The sequence below is a fragment of the Salvelinus sp. IW2-2015 genome, linkage group LG4q.1:29, assembly GCF_002910315.2.
Source record: "Salvelinus sp. IW2-2015 linkage group LG4q.1:29, ASM291031v2, whole genome shotgun sequence".
NCBI classification, from domain to species: Eukaryota; Metazoa; Chordata; class Actinopteri; order Salmoniformes; family Salmonidae; genus Salvelinus; species Salvelinus sp. IW2-2015.
This window is the reverse complement of record NC_036842.1, coordinates 45,427,415-45,446,590: the sequence shown is the minus strand read 5'-3', so window position 1 is coordinate 45,446,590 and position 19,176 is coordinate 45,427,415. Positions and strand designations below refer to the sequence as shown.

The 19,176-nt window shown below is 41.9% G+C and overlaps 1 protein-coding gene across 1 annotated transcript; it reads right to left on the bottom strand.

Moving 5' to 3' along the window:
• Positions 1-541: 541 nt before the first annotated feature.
• Positions 542-18,300, bottom strand: sat2b (spermidine/spermine N1-acetyltransferase family member 2b). The gene is made up of 6 exons (XM_023984796.2): positions 18,130-18,300; positions 16,207-16,258; positions 16,038-16,121; positions 1,308-1,409; positions 1,015-1,055; positions 542-811 (listed from the first exon to the last, which is right to left on the bottom strand). Exons 1-6 carry the CDS (start codon positions 18,190-18,192, stop codon positions 632-634), a joined length of 522 nt encoding a protein of 173 aa, XP_023840564.1. The 5' UTR covers positions 18,193-18,300; the 3' UTR covers positions 542-631.
• Positions 18,301-19,176: the final 876 nt, after the last annotated feature.

Below are 19,176 nucleotides of genomic sequence, written 5' to 3'. Positions count from 1 at the left end.
AGTGGTAGAGGGTTAAAATGCTTGCTCACAATGTTCAGACAAACGCTCCACCGGCTATGTGCTAGTGCAATGTTGCTGCTATATCCCCACTTCCTGCACGGCCAGCAAAACTACTGCTGTACATCAAAGTTATGAATTTACATTTTCTGAATTATAGATTTAGGTTTAATACAGCTTGAGGACACATCAACATAAACAAATTATATTTATACACAAACAGTACATAGTAACAGGATTTTTCTTTATTTTTACTATTTTCTACATTGCAGAATAATAGTGAAGACATCAAAACTATGAAATAACACATTATGGAGTAACCATAAAAGTGTTAAACAAATCAAAATACATTTTAAGTGTTCACCGTTTGCCTTGATGACAGCTTGAATGAGTAGCTGTGTCCAAACTTTATATATATATATAAATGTAATAATGTTTGACTATATTTAAATGCACATTAAACATAAAGGAGGACTGGGTTTGTTTGTTTTGCATCACCCAGGGCTCCGGCTGAGCGGCGTTTCCATTAGTCCTAAAGTGAAAAGTGAAATCTCCACCCACCAATGCAAAATGAACCTGCCCACTGTGTGATGTTATGGGCGGAACTAAACTAGACCCAGGCCTATAAAATGCTCTAATCTTTAGGTGCTTCCTTAGCTAATGTGTCCAGGGTTTGTCCATCAAACCGTAAGAAGTGCCAACCTTCTTTGGCAGTCAGGTCCTCGGCACCCTTGGCAATGTAGAAATCTAGTGACGGTTTGTTCCATTCTAGGACAGACAACTGCAGCCGCACACACTGCTTCTCCACCCCTACCTGGAGAAGCAACCACACACAACTAATCAAGCATAGAGAGAACACAGCATCACGTCTATTCAGAGGACGCGGTTCAATGGCAATAAATTAACCTTCTTATCACACAATGTCCTTCATGTGTCAGTCATACATAATAATGAACATGGTAGATAGATGCAGGAGTCCCAGTTGGGATCGGCCATACAGTGGAACGTGAAACCGACCTGAGCTACTTTGGCCATCAGTCCCTTTCCGATGCCTTTTCCTACAGGGAGAAAATTAAACAGACATGAGGTGGAGCATTTCTAGCCTAACAGCAGTACCTTCTCAAATCATTCCCGTGTTTAAACACCAAATGCAAAGCCCAAAGTGTGATTTATTTCTTCCAATTTTCCCATTTCTTTCTATACATCTGGTAGAACATTTGGCTGACTCAATTATGAACTTAACAGATACTGTTGTACAGACACGGTAGTATAGTTGTACAGTAGGCTAATAAGTGTACATGCATATTTACCTCTAAAGTCAGGCATTACATAGAGGTCCTCCATGTACACGGACCGCCCCTTCCACGTGCTGTAGGTGTAGAAGTAAAGGGCGTACCCAACGACGGTGTACCCTTCACACAACAAACAAGCAGTGTCAGCTGATACCCAACTGTGTTACCCGTAATGTTCCCCTCATGTTTGAGCGTCCAGTTTTCCGTTAGTTAGGAGAACATTCTATCCATGTTAGCAAAAAACCTTCTGAGAGCCGTTTTAGAATGTTTTGGTGTTAAAGTTAGGAGAACATTCCCTTAATGTCAAGCAAAACTTATCTAGAGCACGGTTAGGTTTTCAGAATATTAATGTTCTAGACACGTTTTATGGGACAGTGCAAGAACATTAATGTGTGTCGGTTGTCAGGACGTCGCCTGATGGTCCCAAATGTTTATGTTTCAATACACCTTGTTACTGTTGCCAAGCCCATAAATTCCTTGATTGGTGAACTACTGATCAATTCACAGCTCTTTTTGTCTGTTGGCAAGGTTTGGGATACTCACACACAGTGCTTTTAACATACTTACAGTATACATTTTTTAAACACAATTTTCTCCCCAATTCCGAGATACCCAATTGGTAGTTACAACCTTGTCTCATCGCCAAAACATGTCCCACCAAGCCGCGCTGCTTGACACAAAGCTTAACCTGGAAGTCACCCGCACCAACGTGTCAGAGGAAACACTATTCAACTGACAACCCGAGTCAGCTTCGCCCGGCCCCCCACAAAGAGACGCTAGAGCACGATGAGCTAAAGCCCCCCAGCCAAACCCTCCCCTAACCCGGATGGTCAATTGTGTGCCACCCTATGGGGCTCCTAGTCATAGCTGTAGTGGCACCTCAGTACAGCGATGTGATGTAGTGCCTTAACCCGCTGCGCCACTCGGGATGCCTAAACTTATATACAGTATTTGACATATATGATATTGTGCATGTTCATTTATTCAGTCATTATTATTCAACATGTCCTTACCTGGGTTTGAATTTACAACCTCTTGGCTCACAGCATTCAGATCTTCCTGCTACGCCACCATGTCTGTTGGTCATCATTGATTCTGAATAGTTGTCTAATGTTGGTGGGGCATATTAGCCTGTTCTAAAGATACTCCTCAATCACTATGATCAAAAGTGTTCTATTGACTTCTAACACAGCTGAGATTTACTTCAACGTGCATTCCCCCTATTGCTTACACCTATCAAGTTCAACTGGAGTTGCTTACCTAGACGACATTGAATGTCCCTGTGGTATTTTCTGTAGATGGGTGAAAACAACGCAACAAAATGTGGAATATGGGTATAAATACTTTCTGAAGGCACTGTGTGTTAAAAGCACTGTGTGTGAGTATCTCTAACCTTGCCAACAGACAAACAGCTATGAATGGATCAGTAGCTCATCTAACAGGGACTTTATTGGTTCGACAACAGGAACAAGACATGAGGTGTAATGAATTTTTTACATTAATGTTGTTGGAACGTTCTGATGAAACTCTAGAACTTGGGAGACCAGATGCTGCTGGAAGCGGYGTTGAAGGGTCAGTAAGAGGCACCCTTTCCTCTGGTCTAAAACTTTTCCCAATGCCCCAGGGCAGTGATTGGGGACATTGCTCTGTGTAGGGTGCCGTCTTTCGTGATGGGATAATAAACGGCTGTCACGGATCTACACAAAATACTCCATAATGTCAAAGTGAAAAGAAATAAAAATGTTTACAATTAAATAAAAACTAAATAACTAAAATGTCTTAGTTATATGCAGTCACCTCAAATTATTGACACCCTTGATAAAGATGAGCAAAAAAGACKAAATAAATAATACAATTCTGAGCTATATTGTATGCAAAAAAGGGGGAAATTATATTATACTAATATAATTTCTCAGAGAAAGAGCTTTTGTTTAAAAAGTAAAAAATTACATCTCAAAAAGATAGCTGTCAAAATGAGGGCAGGTAGTTTGTCCCCGATGATGCATTGGGCAGACCGCATCACGCTCTGGAGAGCCCTGCGGTTGCGGGCGGTGCAGTTGCCGTACCAGGCGGATACAGCGCGACAGGATGCTGTCAATTGTGCATCTGTAAAAGTTTGTGAGGGTTTTAGGTGCTAAGCCAAATTTCTTCAGCTTCCTGAGGTTGAAGAGGCGCTGTTGCGCCTTCTTCACCACACTGTCTGTGTGGGTGGACCATTTCAGTTTGTCAGTGATTATGTACGCTGAGGAACTTTAAGCTTTTCACCTTCTCCACTGCAGTCCCATTGATGTGGATAGGGGAGGGTGCTCCCTCTGCTGTTTCCTGAAGTCAATGATCAGCACCTTTGTTTTGTTGCCGTTGGGTGAGGTTATTTTCATGGCAGCACTCCCCCAGGGCCCTCACCTCCTCCCTGTAGGCTGTCTTGTCATTGTTGGTAATCAGGCCTACTACTGTGATGTCATCTGCAAACTTGATGATTGAGTTATAGGCCTGCGTTGCCATGCAGTCATGGGTGAACAGGGAGTACAGGAGGGGGCTGAGCACGCACCCTTGTGGGGCCCCTGTGTTGAGGATCAGCAAAGTGGAGGTGTTGTTTCCTACCTTCACCACCTGGGAGCGGCCCGTCATGAAGTCCAGAACCCAGTTGCACAGACCCAGGGCCCCGATCTTAATGATGAGCTTGGATGGTACTATGGTGTTGAATGCTGAGCTATAGTCAATAAACAGCATTCTTACATAGGTATTCCTCTTGTCCAGATAGGGATAGGACAGTGTGCAGTGTGATGGCGATTGCATCGTCTGTTTTTTGGGGCGGTAGGCAAATTAAAGTGGGTCTAGGGCATGGGTGTCAAACTCTGGTAATTATATTTGGCCCGCGAGACAATACCAAATTACTACTAGAGCTGGCCCGCCGGTATTATACAGCGCATTCACCGCTAATACTACGAATCCCATAATGCTCTGCTGTTGTTTTCGCGCGCCAATCAGGACAGGACCCAGAAACGCCCKCTCCTCTGTGACAGTAGTCATAGCAACATAGACGCTACAACTGTCAGCGCGCTATCCCTTCCCAAAAATGGCGAAAAGAAAGGCAGAAAACAGGAGCTTTCTGGACAAGTGGGAGGCAGAATATCTGTTTACATATGTAAAAGACAAACCTGTTTGTCTTGTTTGTGGAGTCAACGTGGCTGTAAGTAAGGAGTGAACTAGCATCCAAGAAGAGATGCCAGGTTTCTGGCTTGGGCACATCAGATTAGATCAGTGTGCAATAATTAACGTTTTCTTTGTGCACTTTTTCTTGCTACAAGGCATGGGCTTGAATGGTTGATTGATTTATTATCATTTTATTTGTAAAATTATTAGCCAGTGGAAAATGTTTATTTTGGTATTTAAATCAGAAGGCTGCAAATAGAAAGGAGGCATACGATTTTTATTTAAATTGTATTTATTTAATAAATGAATGCCATTGATGTGTTTTTTCATTTGAAATTCGATTTTGCATGTCTCCACTATTAAATTATATATTGTATGGTAATAAGCGATGCTTGTTCCATATTCAATGTTAAAGCAAAACTTGTTTGGGTCCATATTAAAAGGTTCATTTGTTCAATGTTGGCCCGCGACTTTGTTCAGGTTTTACATTTTGGCCCACTGGGTATTTGAGTTTGACACCCCTGGTCTAGGGTGTCAGGTAAGGTAGAGGTGATATGATCCTTAACTATCCTCTTAAAGCACTTCATAACGACAGAAGTGAGTGATAAGGGGCGATAGTCGTTTAGTTCAGTTACTTTTGCTTTATTGGGTACAGGAACAATGGTGGCATCTTGAAGCAAGTGGGGACAGCAGACTGGGATAGGGAGAGATTGAATATGTCTGTAAACACTCCAGCCAGATGGTCTGCACATGCTTTGAGGAAGCGGCTAGAGATGCCGTCTAGGCCAATAGCCTTGCAAGGGTTAACACGCTTAAAATGTCCTACTCACGTCGACCATGGAGAACGAGAGCCCACAACTCTTGGGAGCGGGCCACGTCGGTGGCACTGTGCTATCCACAAAGTGGGCGAATAAAGTATTTAGCTTGTCCGGGAGCAAGACGTCGGTGTCCGCGATGTTTCCCTTTGTAATCCGTGATTGTCTGTGGATCTTGCCACATACGTCTCGTGTCTGAGCTGTTGAATTGCGACTCCACTTTGTCTCTGTCCTGACGTTTTGGCTGTTTGATTGCCTTACAGAGGGAATAACTACACTGTTTGTATTAAAATGAGTCATAGTGGGCTGAACAAGCAAGGAGATGGGCAGAGCCAGGCACGCACTAGCGAGATCCTATTGGAACATTCTAGCATGCGTCTGCATATTTCCGTTTGGGAAAGCCTACTCTGTGAAGTGCGCGTGTGCAGTAACTCAATTCGCCTTTGCACTCCTTCTACACAGCGCAATTTTAAAAAACTTTTGCAAAGGGTAAAGTCTACAAAACTTAGTCCACTCTGTCCATTGTAGACTATAGTTCTGGGAACAAAAAACTGTATTGAGAGCAAATGTTTCATTGATGAGAAAATTTGCAGAATGTTGGCCAAAATCCCTCTCGCTACATCTTCTCCCACTGCCCACCAGTGGGCTTCCTCTCACTACCATATTTATTCCCGGAGAGTTCTTTATTCCTGTCTGCGCGATGTACTGAGAACCCAGCTGGCTGTTTGAACGGGGACAGTATATCCGGAGAGAGCCATGATTCCGTGAGTATGTTACAGTCCCTGATGTCTCTCTGGAAGAAGATCCTCGCCCTGAGCTCGTCTACTTTATTGTCCAGAGACTGTATATTAGCAAGTAATATACTCGGAAGCAGTGGATGGTGTGCACGCCTCCTGAGTCGGACTAGAAGCCTCTAGGATAAGTTCAATTGCCCTGGGGGGAACGAACAAAGGATCGGTAAAGTCGTATTCCTGGTCGTAATGCTGGTGAGTTACCACCGCTCTGATATCCAAAAGTTATTTCCGGCTGTATGTAATAACACAAAAATCGTTCTGGGCTAATAATGTAAGAAATAACACAGGCAGCGGTCTAAGGCACTGCATCGCAGTGCTAGAGGCGTCACTACAGGCCTTGGTTTGATTCYAGGCTGTATCACAACCGGCTGTGATTGGGAGTCCCATAGGGCAGAGCACAACTGACCCAGCGTCGTCTGGGTTTGGCCGGGGTAGGACGTCATTGTAAATAAGAATTTGTTCTTAAATGACTTGCATATAATTCAATAAAGGTTAAATTAAAAATTGTAAAATAAATACATATTTTTTAAATACTGCAAAGTTGCTTAGGAGCTAGAAGCAGAGCTGCCATGTCTGTCGGCGCCATCTTGCCTGGGTACTTTTATATTGACATTACAATGATTTTAGAGCTTTTTAAAGGAAATTCAACAACAAAAAATATTCCATTGTCTTTGTCAGGTCCACATTGGGTAGACCTCAATAGAACAATTTGAAGTTACTATGAAATAGTTAAATATTTATGTTGTGTATATTACTTTGTTTTTATTTGATGACTTTTCTTTTTTTACCTTAAAGTTATCATCTCATCTCTGCTCAGGCAGTAGCAGTCAGCCAACCAGTTATTCTCCCTATTTAGCTAGATTGCCTAAGTATTCTTCAGAGCGGTCTGATGAAATCATGACTTGTTCTTCAAAGTAGATAAGTTATACTTTCACAAACTGTCTCTGTCCCTTTCGTGGTTCTGTTGTGTACATTCCTCTCATGCGATCTATGCAGTTTGCGTGCATCTATTGTAACGTAGCAGGCGTGAAAGTGTTTCCATCCAGAGATCTGTATAACGATGAGATGCTCATGCCTCCGCCCTAACAATAGCAGTCATTGTCCCAAAGGCAGGAAGACAGGCGACAAAATAATCCCATAGAAACGCGAAGGACTTATTTTTGACAGATTTTGGCGAGAGTGAAACCTCTCACTTCGACTTCCTCTCTGATCGGTCTCTGTTCGAAACAGAAAAAGGCAGTGGATTATGGTCATTGTAGTTAATTACCACGTTTCTGCACTGAACTAGGTTTGAATATTTGCTTAATGAAAAATCCCATTAGCCCAGCGTCTCACAAGGTTCTAGATTTGAGTTCTCTCGCAAATTATTTCATGTCTCTCGAGAAACAGTGCGTTGGGCTCACAAAAAAAATACTAACTAAATGGAATTTAAGTATTTGAACCGACAACGTTTTTTTAAATCGCTCAGCACTAGTATTCACTATAGTGTTTTTTGTGGACATGTCTGTATTATACTACAGTATTCACTGTAGTATTTTTGCGGACTTTACGGTAGTACTCACTGTCGTGTTTTTGCGGACATGACTGTAGTATACTCAGGGCTGGCTCTCCCATTAGGCAAGATTTGGCGGCTGCCTATGTCGGCACTTGAATTTGGGGTGACATTTTGGCAATTGACTACCGCCCTCCGGCGCCCCCGATTGGCTACTACACAGCCGGTGCCCCAGCCACCAGCTCATAGCCGTTGCTTCAGTTCCCGCCCCCACCCCATTCCCGCTTCTCCCGAAGTTCACTCCCACTATCCTTGGTAGCTATGGTGATGTGTGTGTTTATATGAGATTATCCAATTGTGAAACATTAATAAAAATGTATCTGCTAATCAAATTATTGTTTTGTTTTTTAGTGTTTGTGTGTGACTAAGACGATTAGTGATTAAGGCAGTAGCCTAACCTAGCCTGTTAACATTAGCTAGCTACTACTAGTGGATATAAATTCAGCTTAAAGTAAGCTATGGAGATCTCAAACAAGATTTGCCAAAAAAGATCCCGGTGAGTGGCCAAAATATATGAATGGATCTTTACGGGACATGTTAGTGCAGGCTGGGCCACATCAGGGAAAGGGGGGTAATTTCCCAAGAGATGAGGGGCCACTACAATAGGAGGATGGCGAACGGGGAGAGTGGAGAGACCATGGCATGTCTATTCCAAGCAAAACGATCCAGCCTTCTGTTTTTGCGGCAAACATTTTTCACACGATTGCAAATATGCGCTGGTCAGGGATGGAACCAGGGACTGGAAGAATCTGTGCCACCTCCACAGCTCGCATGAGAAGTCGCATGACCACCTAGATAGTTTCCAGAGGTGGAAGGAGCTGGAGATCAGGCTGGTGTCCAAGCAAACTATTGATGCCCAAGCCCAGCGAGCTATTGACGGAGACTCTCCAATGGCAGTAGATGCTGCATTGACTCATAGCCCTGATACGTGTAATGGCCACCCAGAACATTGCGCTACGTGGGACCACTGACAGGCTGATCGAGCCAAATAATGGGAACTTTCTGAAGTTTGTGGAAATGCTGGGTATTTTTGATGGAATCATGAAGGAGCATGTAAGGAGAGTACAATCCAAAGAAACACATGCACTACCTCTAAAATAATCCAGAACAAAATCATTGACATGCTGGCACAAGAGATCGAGCAGACAGCGTGCAGTGAGCTAAAAGCAGCTAAATATTTTTCTATAATTTTGGACAGCACACCAGACAAGAGCAAAACAGAGCAGACGGCCATGGTGGTGCATTTTGTTTCAACCGAGGATGATGGGTCAGTGCGCACGAGAGAGCACTTCCTGGAGTTTAGTGAACTGCTTGACGCAACAGGAACAGGTATGACCGAGTTGCTCAGTTCAAAACTACAGAAACATGACAACATGGACATGAGAGGGCAAGGGTATGACAACGGGGCGAATATACGGGGGAGGCACAGCGGAGTTCAAAAGAGAGTGCAGGATATCAATCCAAGGTCCTTTTTTGTGCCATGCAGCGTGCACTCACTGAACCTGCTTCTCTCTGATGAAGCATCATGTTGCTTGGAGGCTCCTGAGTTTTTTTAACACCATCCAAGAGATTTTTATCCGGATCTACACACCGCTGGGACTTGCCGAAAAAGTACGTAAAATATGGACTCACAGTGAAACCACCAGGCACCACGAGCTGGGAGAGCCGGGTGGAGGCTGTGAAACCTGTGCATTACCAACTCGGGGAGATCTATGATGCCCTGTTGTCGATGGCCACTGACATTAAGCTCAGAGGAAGCTGTGGTACTAAAACAAGGTTGGAGGCAAACAGCATTTGCCACCAAGATCAGTGGTGACCCGTCATTCAGGGCAGGTGAGCCCCACCTATTTAGCAAAAAAATATATATTAATAATAATAATATAAGTCGGAAGTTTACATACACTTAGGTTGGAGTCAGTAAAACTCGTTTTTCAACCACTCCACGTGTTCATCAAATGTGGGAACTTCTTCAAGACTGTTGGAAAAGCATTCCTCTTGAAGCTGGTTGAGAGAATGCCAAGAGTGTGCAAAGCTGTCATCAAGGCAAATGGTGTCTACTTTGAAGAATCTCAAATTTATTTTGATGTGTTTAACACTTTTCTGGTTACTACATGATTCCATATGTGTTATTTCATAGTAATAGTGATGTCTTCACTATTATTCTACAATGTAGAAAATTGTTTTTAGAAATGTGTAGGTGTGTCCAAACTTTTGACTGGTACTGTACAGTTGAAGTCGGAAGTTTACATACACCTTAGCCAAATACATTTAAAACTCAGGTTTTCACAAATCCTGACATTTAATCCTAGTAAAAATTCCCTGTCTTAGGTCAGTTAGGATCACCACTTTATTTTAAGAATGTGAAATGTCAGAATAATAGCAGAGAGAATGATTTATTTCAGCTTTTATTTCATCACATTCCCAGTGGGTCAGAAGTTTACATACACTMAATKAGTATTTGGTAGCATTGCCTTTAAATTGTTTAACTTGGGTCAAACGTTTCGGGTAGCCTTCCACAAGCTTCCCACAATAAGTTGGGTGAATTTTGGCCCATTCCTCCTGACAGAGCTGGTGTAACTGAGTCAGGTTTGTAGTCCTCCTTGCTCGCACACACTTTTTCAGTTCTGCCCACAAATGTTCTATAGGATTGAGGTCAGAGCTTTGTGATGGCCACTCCAATACCTTGACTTTGTTGTCTTTAAGCCATTTTGCTTGGGGTCATTGTCCATTTGGAAGACCCATTTGCGACCTAGCTTTAACTTCCTGACTGATGTCTTGCGATATTGCTTCAATATATCCACATAATTTTCCTTCCTCTGATGCCATCTATYTTATGAAGTGCACCAGTCCCTCCTGCAGCAAAGCATCCCCACAACATGATGCTGCCACACCCGTGCTTCACGGTCGGGATGGTGTTCTTCGGCTTGCAAGCCTYCCCCTTTTTCCTCCAAACATAACGATGGTCATTATGGCCAAACAGTTCCCTTTTTGTTTCATCAGACCAGAGGACATTTCTCCAAAAAGTACGATCTTTGTCCCCATGTGCAGTTGCAGACCGCAGTCTGGCTTTTTTATAGCGGTTTTGGAGCAGTGGTTTCTTCCTTGCTGAGCGGCCTTTCAGGTTATGTCGATATAGGATTCATTTTACTGTGGATGTAGATGCTTTTGTACCGGTTTCCTCCAGCATCTTCACAAGTTCCTTTGCTGTTGTTCTGGGATTGATTTGCACTTTTCGCACCAAAGCACGTTCATCTCTAGGAGACAGAACGCGTCTCCTTCCTGAGCGGTATGACAGCCGCGTGGTCCCATGGTGTTTTTCTTGCGTACTATTGTTTGTACAGATGAACGTGATACCTTCTGGCATTTGGGAATTGCTCCCAAGGATGAACCAGGCTTGTGGAGGTCTACAATTTGTTTTCTGAGGTCTTGGCTGATTTCTTTTGATTTTCCCATGATGTCAAGCAAAGAGGCACTGAGTTTGAAGGTAGGCCTTGAAATACATCCACAGGTACACCTCCAATTGACTCAAATGATGTAAATTAGCCTATCAGAAGCTTCTAAAGCCATGACATCATTTTCTGGAATTTTCCAAGCTGTTTAAAGGCACAGTCAACTTAGTGTATGTAAACTTCTGACCCACTGGAATTGTGATACAGTGAATTATAAGTGAAATAATCTGTCTGTAAACAATTGTTGGAAAAATAACTTGTGTCATGCAAAGTAGATGTCCTAACAGACTTGCCAAAACTATAGTTTGTTAACAAGAAATTTGTGGAGTGGTTGAAAAACGAGTTTTAATGCCTCCAACGTAAGTTTATGTAAACTTCCGACTTCAACTGTATCCTAGCATGAATGCTGGGTAAAGACTGACTCAAAACTCAAAAGGACTGACAGTGACTCCTCTATTTCACCACGCTTCCCACCGGGTCTGCGTCACAACAAAAGATGGGCGTCACAAACACCAGGAATCTTCAACTTCAATTGCTCCACCGCGACGCTTAACGCTACCCCAGTAATCACTCCTTTCAACGGTGCCCTGTTCCTAAGAGCAAAGCAAAAAACAGGTCTTGACCGAAGTTGCGTGACACGGATCACCCGCTCCATCTGGTCGGAAGAAACAAACAAATATCACAAGTCCACTTCAAGATACTTTCACTGATTCAACTGCACCCAACTCCTTTCCCACCCATTCCTACTGCACCAGATTCTTCTTTATCGTGTCCAWTGATGTCAGGCTCAGGTTCTGAGCTCTTCACCACACCTTCCACCTCACTTAACTCGCCCTCATTCACTTCCACTTCACCTCCAGAACTCGGTCTGGTGCACAGCTCACTCTGTTCGCACGTGACACCAATCTTCTTCGACACTCCATCTCCATTTTTATTGCCATCTTCCTCAAATTCAAATCCAACCTCTGCTTTCCACATTCCCTTCAACCTCTTCTTCATCTTTTTTCCCCCTCCATTCCTCCTCAGAAATCCACCTTTCGGTGTCCTATCGTGGAAATATTCAGTCAATCATATTTCTCAAATAACGGAGCCTGTGAGTTCAAACAGACTTTTATTACACCATTATAAAAGCTGAGTTGGTTCATGAAAGCAACTAACTTTCCAGTCTTGGCACATACTTCTTATACATTTTTCCTCCTTATGTCACACATAGTAACTCCTCTTAAGGACTCATCCCCTCTGGCATTTAGCCACCGTTATCTTATTGCCTTGCACTCATTTTAGTTTGGTTTCATATTAGGGCATGGAAACTGTAGAGCCACACCAATAGATCAAACATAGAGACTTGTTCTCGACTAAGACAGGTGCATGGATGTAGGACCATAGCAACAGTCCATAGCACTTTACAAAAACAAACACACGTCATCCTGCTAGTTCCTCCGACAGGAACACCCGTGTTCTGSWAAAGACCCAAGAGGTGTAACCATAGCAACAGTACATATTAGGCCACAACACCGTCACAGAAATAACCAGTCATGTCCACTCCCCAGACAGGTGCATGTCTAATGGTGTCTAATGACCCAGACCCACATATAGTGCACTCATCTTGCTGACTATCCTGAAATGTATAACGGCCACACATGTTCTGGAAAATTCTCAATAGTCCCTGTCCCAATATTCCTCTTCTCCCGACTTTGCTTGCAGCCCGGTGGCATCTCAATGTAACTCCATCTCATAATAGTCCTGCTCAACTCGGAAATGTGTCTTCGTGATGAGATCCCGAGGCCCATTGTGAGGCATCTGTGGCCAACMGATGCATATCTGTATTCCCAGACATGTGAAACCCATAGACTAGGGCCTAATTTATTTGTTTAAATTGACTGATTTCCTCATATGAACTGTAACTCAGTAAAATCTTACAAGTTGTTACATGTGTTTATATTTTGGAAGCTGTGGTATTTTTGGAAGATAGTGGCTTGCTCTACTCAGACAATCCTAAATACGTAAGACTTGAAGTCACATATCATATTATCAAAGAGGAGCATTTCAAATACCTAGCATATTTATGATTGTCTGATGATTGACACGTTAATAATTGTTGCCCTTTTTGTGCATTGCCTTTGTTATGCTAACTAGGCCTGTTTTATGGCTATGCTTGCTATTTTCATTTTGTTTGTTTGCTTGCCATACTATGCAGCCATTGATAAATTAGTCTGCTATAGCTTCGGCCTACCATGCTGCATGCTATTCCACCCCCTTTCTGGCCCTTCACTATTAACGGCTACTATGTATATATATATTATACATATATATGCATAGCTTTACCCATTTATATGCGTATTGCATTTGCATATAGTCATTGATTATTGCCATTAAAAGATGATTATGTATGTTCATTGCTGTTATTATTTGCACCTTGCGTCTCCTTTTAGATAAACTTTACTCCATACAAAGCCAACCAAGACTCAATTCAAGAGTCTTGGTCTCATGTCAACAACTGTCACTCATTCCCTGTATTGTATCGTCTCCATTACCTGAATCTATAAAGACTCTTAAACTGAACTGCATCTCTGCCTCCACCTGCTCTTTAACTGGAGTCACACAGTAGATGGGTATCACCATAACCCTCATCTTAACCTCAATCAAGTTACAATCTTGTAACAGAAGAATATTGTGTGACAGGCTAGGAACCAAAGTTTTGGTCAGTGTTTCCCTGAGCACCCTTATTAGGGGAGGACATGCAAGAACTGTATAAAAAGCACCCCTTGATCATGTTCAGGGGAGAGCGTCGGTTTGTTTCTGTGAGCAACCATTTGGTGACCATGCTGTCTTGAATAAATGTCAGGGGTGTGGTCGATAGTTCTGAATGGTGTGTTGAGTTTGACCATCAGTGAGTTTATTCATGTGTTACAATTTTAAGATGTTCCTTATGTAAAGCCACTGCAATGTCATTTTGTTTTCAGCTGATTTGTTTGAAGAGGCTTTGCTGGTTTGTGGTCCAGGCAGTTTATTGGCAGCGCCCTCCAATAAGGTGACTGTCTTTAAGTAGTCATTTGTATTTCTAAAATATTGATTTACATAAATTAAGTTTACTGTTATTTTCTACCATCAGAAGTACAGTATTGTTTCTCTGTTTTTGGGCATCTTGTGAACTTGAATCTCTGAAACCACTGGTGTATATCCAGTAGAGGTAACAGATCAAATAAGTCATTTTGGTGTACTCTTGTTAATGTGTTATTTGTGTAAAACAAGCAAACCTAATCCTCTAAGCTTTAAACGTTGCTTGTTCTTCATATCTGCCTCTATACGGGTTCCCTTTATTTGGCCTAGAACCTGTCTGACGTTTAGATGTTACAATTGTAATACATTGTTTATATTTTTGCTAAGGTGTTGTATGGTCTGTTGCATTTCTCAGAACGGTTGACCCAACTCAATAGGTGGCCTGTCACAAACCTGTGTGTCTTATGTTCTGGTTGAGGTGTTCCCCTCATTAAACAGTAACCGGCTTAGTCTGGTAGTTATGCCATTTTTGCTAACTCTTAAATCGGCAGGTGTTACTATAATATACTACAGTTAAGTCCTCAAAAACACAAGTGAATACTATATTTTACTACAGTCATGTCCAAAAACACTACTGAATACTATAGTATATAAATATAGTAATACTACAGTATTTAGACCATAGTGTACTATAGCATTTTTTCATGTCACCACTGGGGTATAAAATGAGTGTGTACAATCTCTGTCATCATCACCATGGGGAAAGAAACAAATGGTTGTTGACTTTCATAAATCAGGCAATGGGAACAAAAGAAAACTACTGAAAAAACGAATATAGATCTTACCATCATTAGGGCAACATTTAACCTGCCTGGTAGAGGATCCAAGTGTATCTTGTGTCTGAAGATGCTTCAGGAGGCAAAGAAAAGTCCAAAGGCCACAGTGGGAGAATTTCAGAACTTGGTTGCATCTTGGGGTCTACAAATCTACAATTAGACACCACATCCATGATAATAGGCTACTTGGAAGGGTTGACATAAAAAAGCCTTTATTGAGAGCAATCAGAAAATGTAAACGGCTGCAGTTTGCTAAATGGCATTGGAATTGGGTGCTACGGGCAGATGAGATGAAAATAGAGCTATTTGGCCATGCAGACCAGTGCTGGGTTTGGCTGTGAAAGAATGATGCATGCACAGAATATAATACCATACCTAAAGCTGTAAAACATGGTGACGGGGCTGTTTTGCTTCCACTGGTCCTGGGGACCTTATGGTCAACAGCATCACGAACTCTACCAACTACCAAGTCCTTTTAGCCACACACCTGGTTGCCTCTGCCCGGAGACTGAAACATGGCCGCAAGTGGATCTTCCAGCAAGACAATGACCTCAAACACATAAAAAAAAATCTACATTTTGCAATGGCCATCTCAGTCTCCATACTTGAATCCAATTGAAAACATGTGTGTTTGAATGGAAGAGGGCAGTCCATAAGCGCAGATCGAAAGACATCAAGGAYAAGGAAAGATTCACTATGGAGGAATGGTCTAAGATCCCTCCCAATGTGTTCTCCCATTTTATAAAACATGATAGAAAAAGGCTCAGTGCCATTATCCTCACCAGGGGAGGGTGCACAAAGTATTAACAGTTCAGGAATAAACAATTGCTTAGCAAATCACATCATTTGTATGAACTCACTCTGTGTGCAACAAGCCCATTTCTGTACCCCGCAAACACAATTATCTGTAAGGTCCCTCAGTCGAGAGAAAAAAAACCTTTGACAGAGTATTTGGTGTAGATCAATGACAATTCAATCAATTTTAATCCCAYTTTGTAATAAAATGTGAAGAAACCCAAGGGGGTTGAATACTAATGATTAGGCACTGCAATCTGATCAAATTTGATATGAACATATGAGCTTCCATACAAGCACAACACATTTTCACATGTACAGGCATTAAGTTCCATTGAAATGCAGATCTTTTACCATCTTTGGTCTTGTGTTCATCTGGCACTTCAGCGATCAGGCATTCATAGAAGGGGTTTGGAGAGAACCCATCACGCTCCAACTCTGCCAGAGAAACGGAGACAGGTTAAGTTCAGGTTCAAGTTTAAAGGAAATAACTTTAAATTACTGGCAAAAGTTGTCAAATGACCTTCATGAGAAGTCTTCACCTGGTCTGCCATTTTCTCATACACAGCCAACTCCTAAGAGAAACAGACAAATGTGGGGGGTGGAAATGTAAAAAGACAGTAGGCCTACATGAAGAAACTGAAGGTTACTTCAAGTAACCATGGTTCTATGATGGTGTCTCACTGTGGGGTAACTCCTCGTAGGGGCAGAGTCTCAGGAAGATCCAATGACACAATGTCTTTCATAGACTGACAAGAGCAACGGCCAATAGCGGACCACTTCACTTCCCAATTCCCATTTTGATGGGGGTCAAAATAAAACTTTTGTTCTGGTGTATTCCATGATATAGAGCAGCTTCTCAGAAACACAGAACACTTTATTTCATCAGGATAGGACTTACTATTGTTCTACTATTGAGATCTTATTTTCAAGTAATCGGAAAAGGTCAATGATAATCCCTTCCGATGAGGCACCAAATTACCTGTCTGGAATCTTAAATTMAACACTTTCTGTCCAATATCTCAAGATAGGGTGGTAATATTGTTATGACATTAGTAACCATATAAGTTTCCTGCCATCCAGGACCTCTATACCAGTCGGTGTCAGAGGAAGTCCCTAAAAAATGTCAGACTCCAGCCGTGCAGGTACTCTCTGGTACCGCACGGCAAGCGGTACCGGAGCACCAAGTCTAGGTCCAAGAGGCTTCTAAACAGCTTCTACCCCCAAGCCATAAGACTCCTGAACACTTAATCAAATGGCAACCCAGACCCAGCGAGATGTTCTGTTAGCTGGGTTATACGTGTGCTACTTAAAGCCGGACCGTGGGGTCTATATACAGGGGGTACCGGTAGCGAGTCAATGTGGAGACTATATACAGGGGGTACCGGTACCGAGTCAATGTGGAGGCTATATACAGGGGGTACCGGTACAGAGTCATTGTCAAATCAAAGTTTATTATTTGTCACGTGCGCCGAATACAACAGGTGTAGGTAGACCTTACAGTGAAATGCTTACTTACCAATAGTGCAAAAAAGGTGTTAGGTGAAGAATAGGTAAGTAAATAAATAAAACAGTAAAAAGACAGGCGAGGCTATAAAAGTAGAGAGGCTACATACAGACACCGGTTAGTCAGGCTGATTGAGGTAGTATGTACATGTAGATATGGTTAAAGTGACTATGCATATATGATGAACAGAGAGTAGCAGTAGCATAAAAGAGGGGTTGGCGGGACACAATGCAGATAGCACGGTTAGCCAATGTGCGGGAGCACTGGTTTGTCACCCCAATTGAGGTAGTATGTACATGAATGTATAGTTAAAGTGACTATGCATATATGATAAACAGAGAGTAGCAGCAGCGTAAAAAGAGAGGGAGGGCACACAATGCAAATAGTCCAGGTAGCCATTTGGTTCCCTAGAGGCTATATAAAGGGGGTACCGGTACCGAGTCAATGTGCGGGGGTACAGGTTAGTCGAGGCATTTGTACATGTAGGTAGGAGTAAAGTGACTATGCATAGATAACAAACAGCAAGTAGTAGCAGTGTAAAAAAATATCCAAACGTTTGGAGTAAACGGTTTCCATTGCAAAACGTTTTGGACGAATGATTACACAGTACAAGCCGTTACGCAACGTAACAAACCTTTAATCAAACAATGCACCCCAGGTTTCTAACCAACATTCTACTTCCATCCTTACATAACTTGCAGAATGTAAAAATAAATCTGCACTTGAACTGCAAAATTACTGCGCTCAGCAAACTGTAGTAGCCTAACACAACTTGGACACAGGCAATTATACTGCAATGTAAATGCAGCTATTATGAATGATAGGCTATTTGGCTTGCGATCGCTACAATGTAAAAAAGCAGTGAGTGCAGCAAAATTACTTTTACTGAACATGCACCATGTGACAGGTTGAGTGTACGACGTTGTTTAGCAAACTCACCATAATCATTCTAGATATTTCCTTACAATCCTCTTTTCTTGCAGCGCGGACTTTAAAATTCATTTTTAAAGCTGTATTTTAGCGGACGTAGGCTACAGTATAAACAAACTACAGCAACGACTCGACTGTTATCGACTTGTACAAATCAATTGGAAAGATTTAATCACTGTCTCGTCAGCGACTTCCGGTTCACGGAATTTCAGATTTAAAAATATAAAAGTAATCCGCGTAATAGTATAAAACGTCAATAGCCTGTATTTATTAACGACACGCGAAAAATAATTGTTTAAACATTAACAATGATTCATAACTTTTTATATTCTGATAAAATAAAAACTTAAGAATGAAACATCGGCACAAAGAATCGTTTTTCCTGTACAGCGCTATATTTGTACCGTATAGTGTCCAGGCACCCCATTTTAAGCTGTTTGACAACAGTAAAAGTTCAGCAACACTCTGTATTATTCAGTGCCCCATGAAATGACACCATATATACATTCTACAGACCCTACTGAGTATTCCCTAGAGTACTTTTACCTCAGCACATAGAATAGTTTTTGCTCTATAAGCGTATATGTATTCCCAGCCCAGCCTCACATTCAATTCGCGCATATATGTACAAAATGTATTTCAGCAGATTTCGTGCGTTTTTGTGCATTTTTGGGGTGGTTCAATTCGTTTGAAAATACACGAATTTCTGTGCTACTTAATTCGTGCGAAAATACACGAATTTCKGTGCTACTTAATTCGTGCGAAAAGACACGAATTTAACCAGGCGATACACAAGCCGTTGCAACAACCATAGACGCGATCGCCTGTATTTATTTATTTTACGTTATGAATATATAGATATTTTGTCTTTTTTTAACCATTTAACCATAAGAGGTTATATATATATTGTCTTTATTTAATCCCTATTAAAACATTGTGGTTTTATGCCTATATGTACTGTTTTCGATTTTTCTGAACAGACTTTTCAGGATAGAATGAATGTAAGCAATGCATGATGGTTAATGGTGTTTTATTCGGTTGTAGTTCCATGTATTT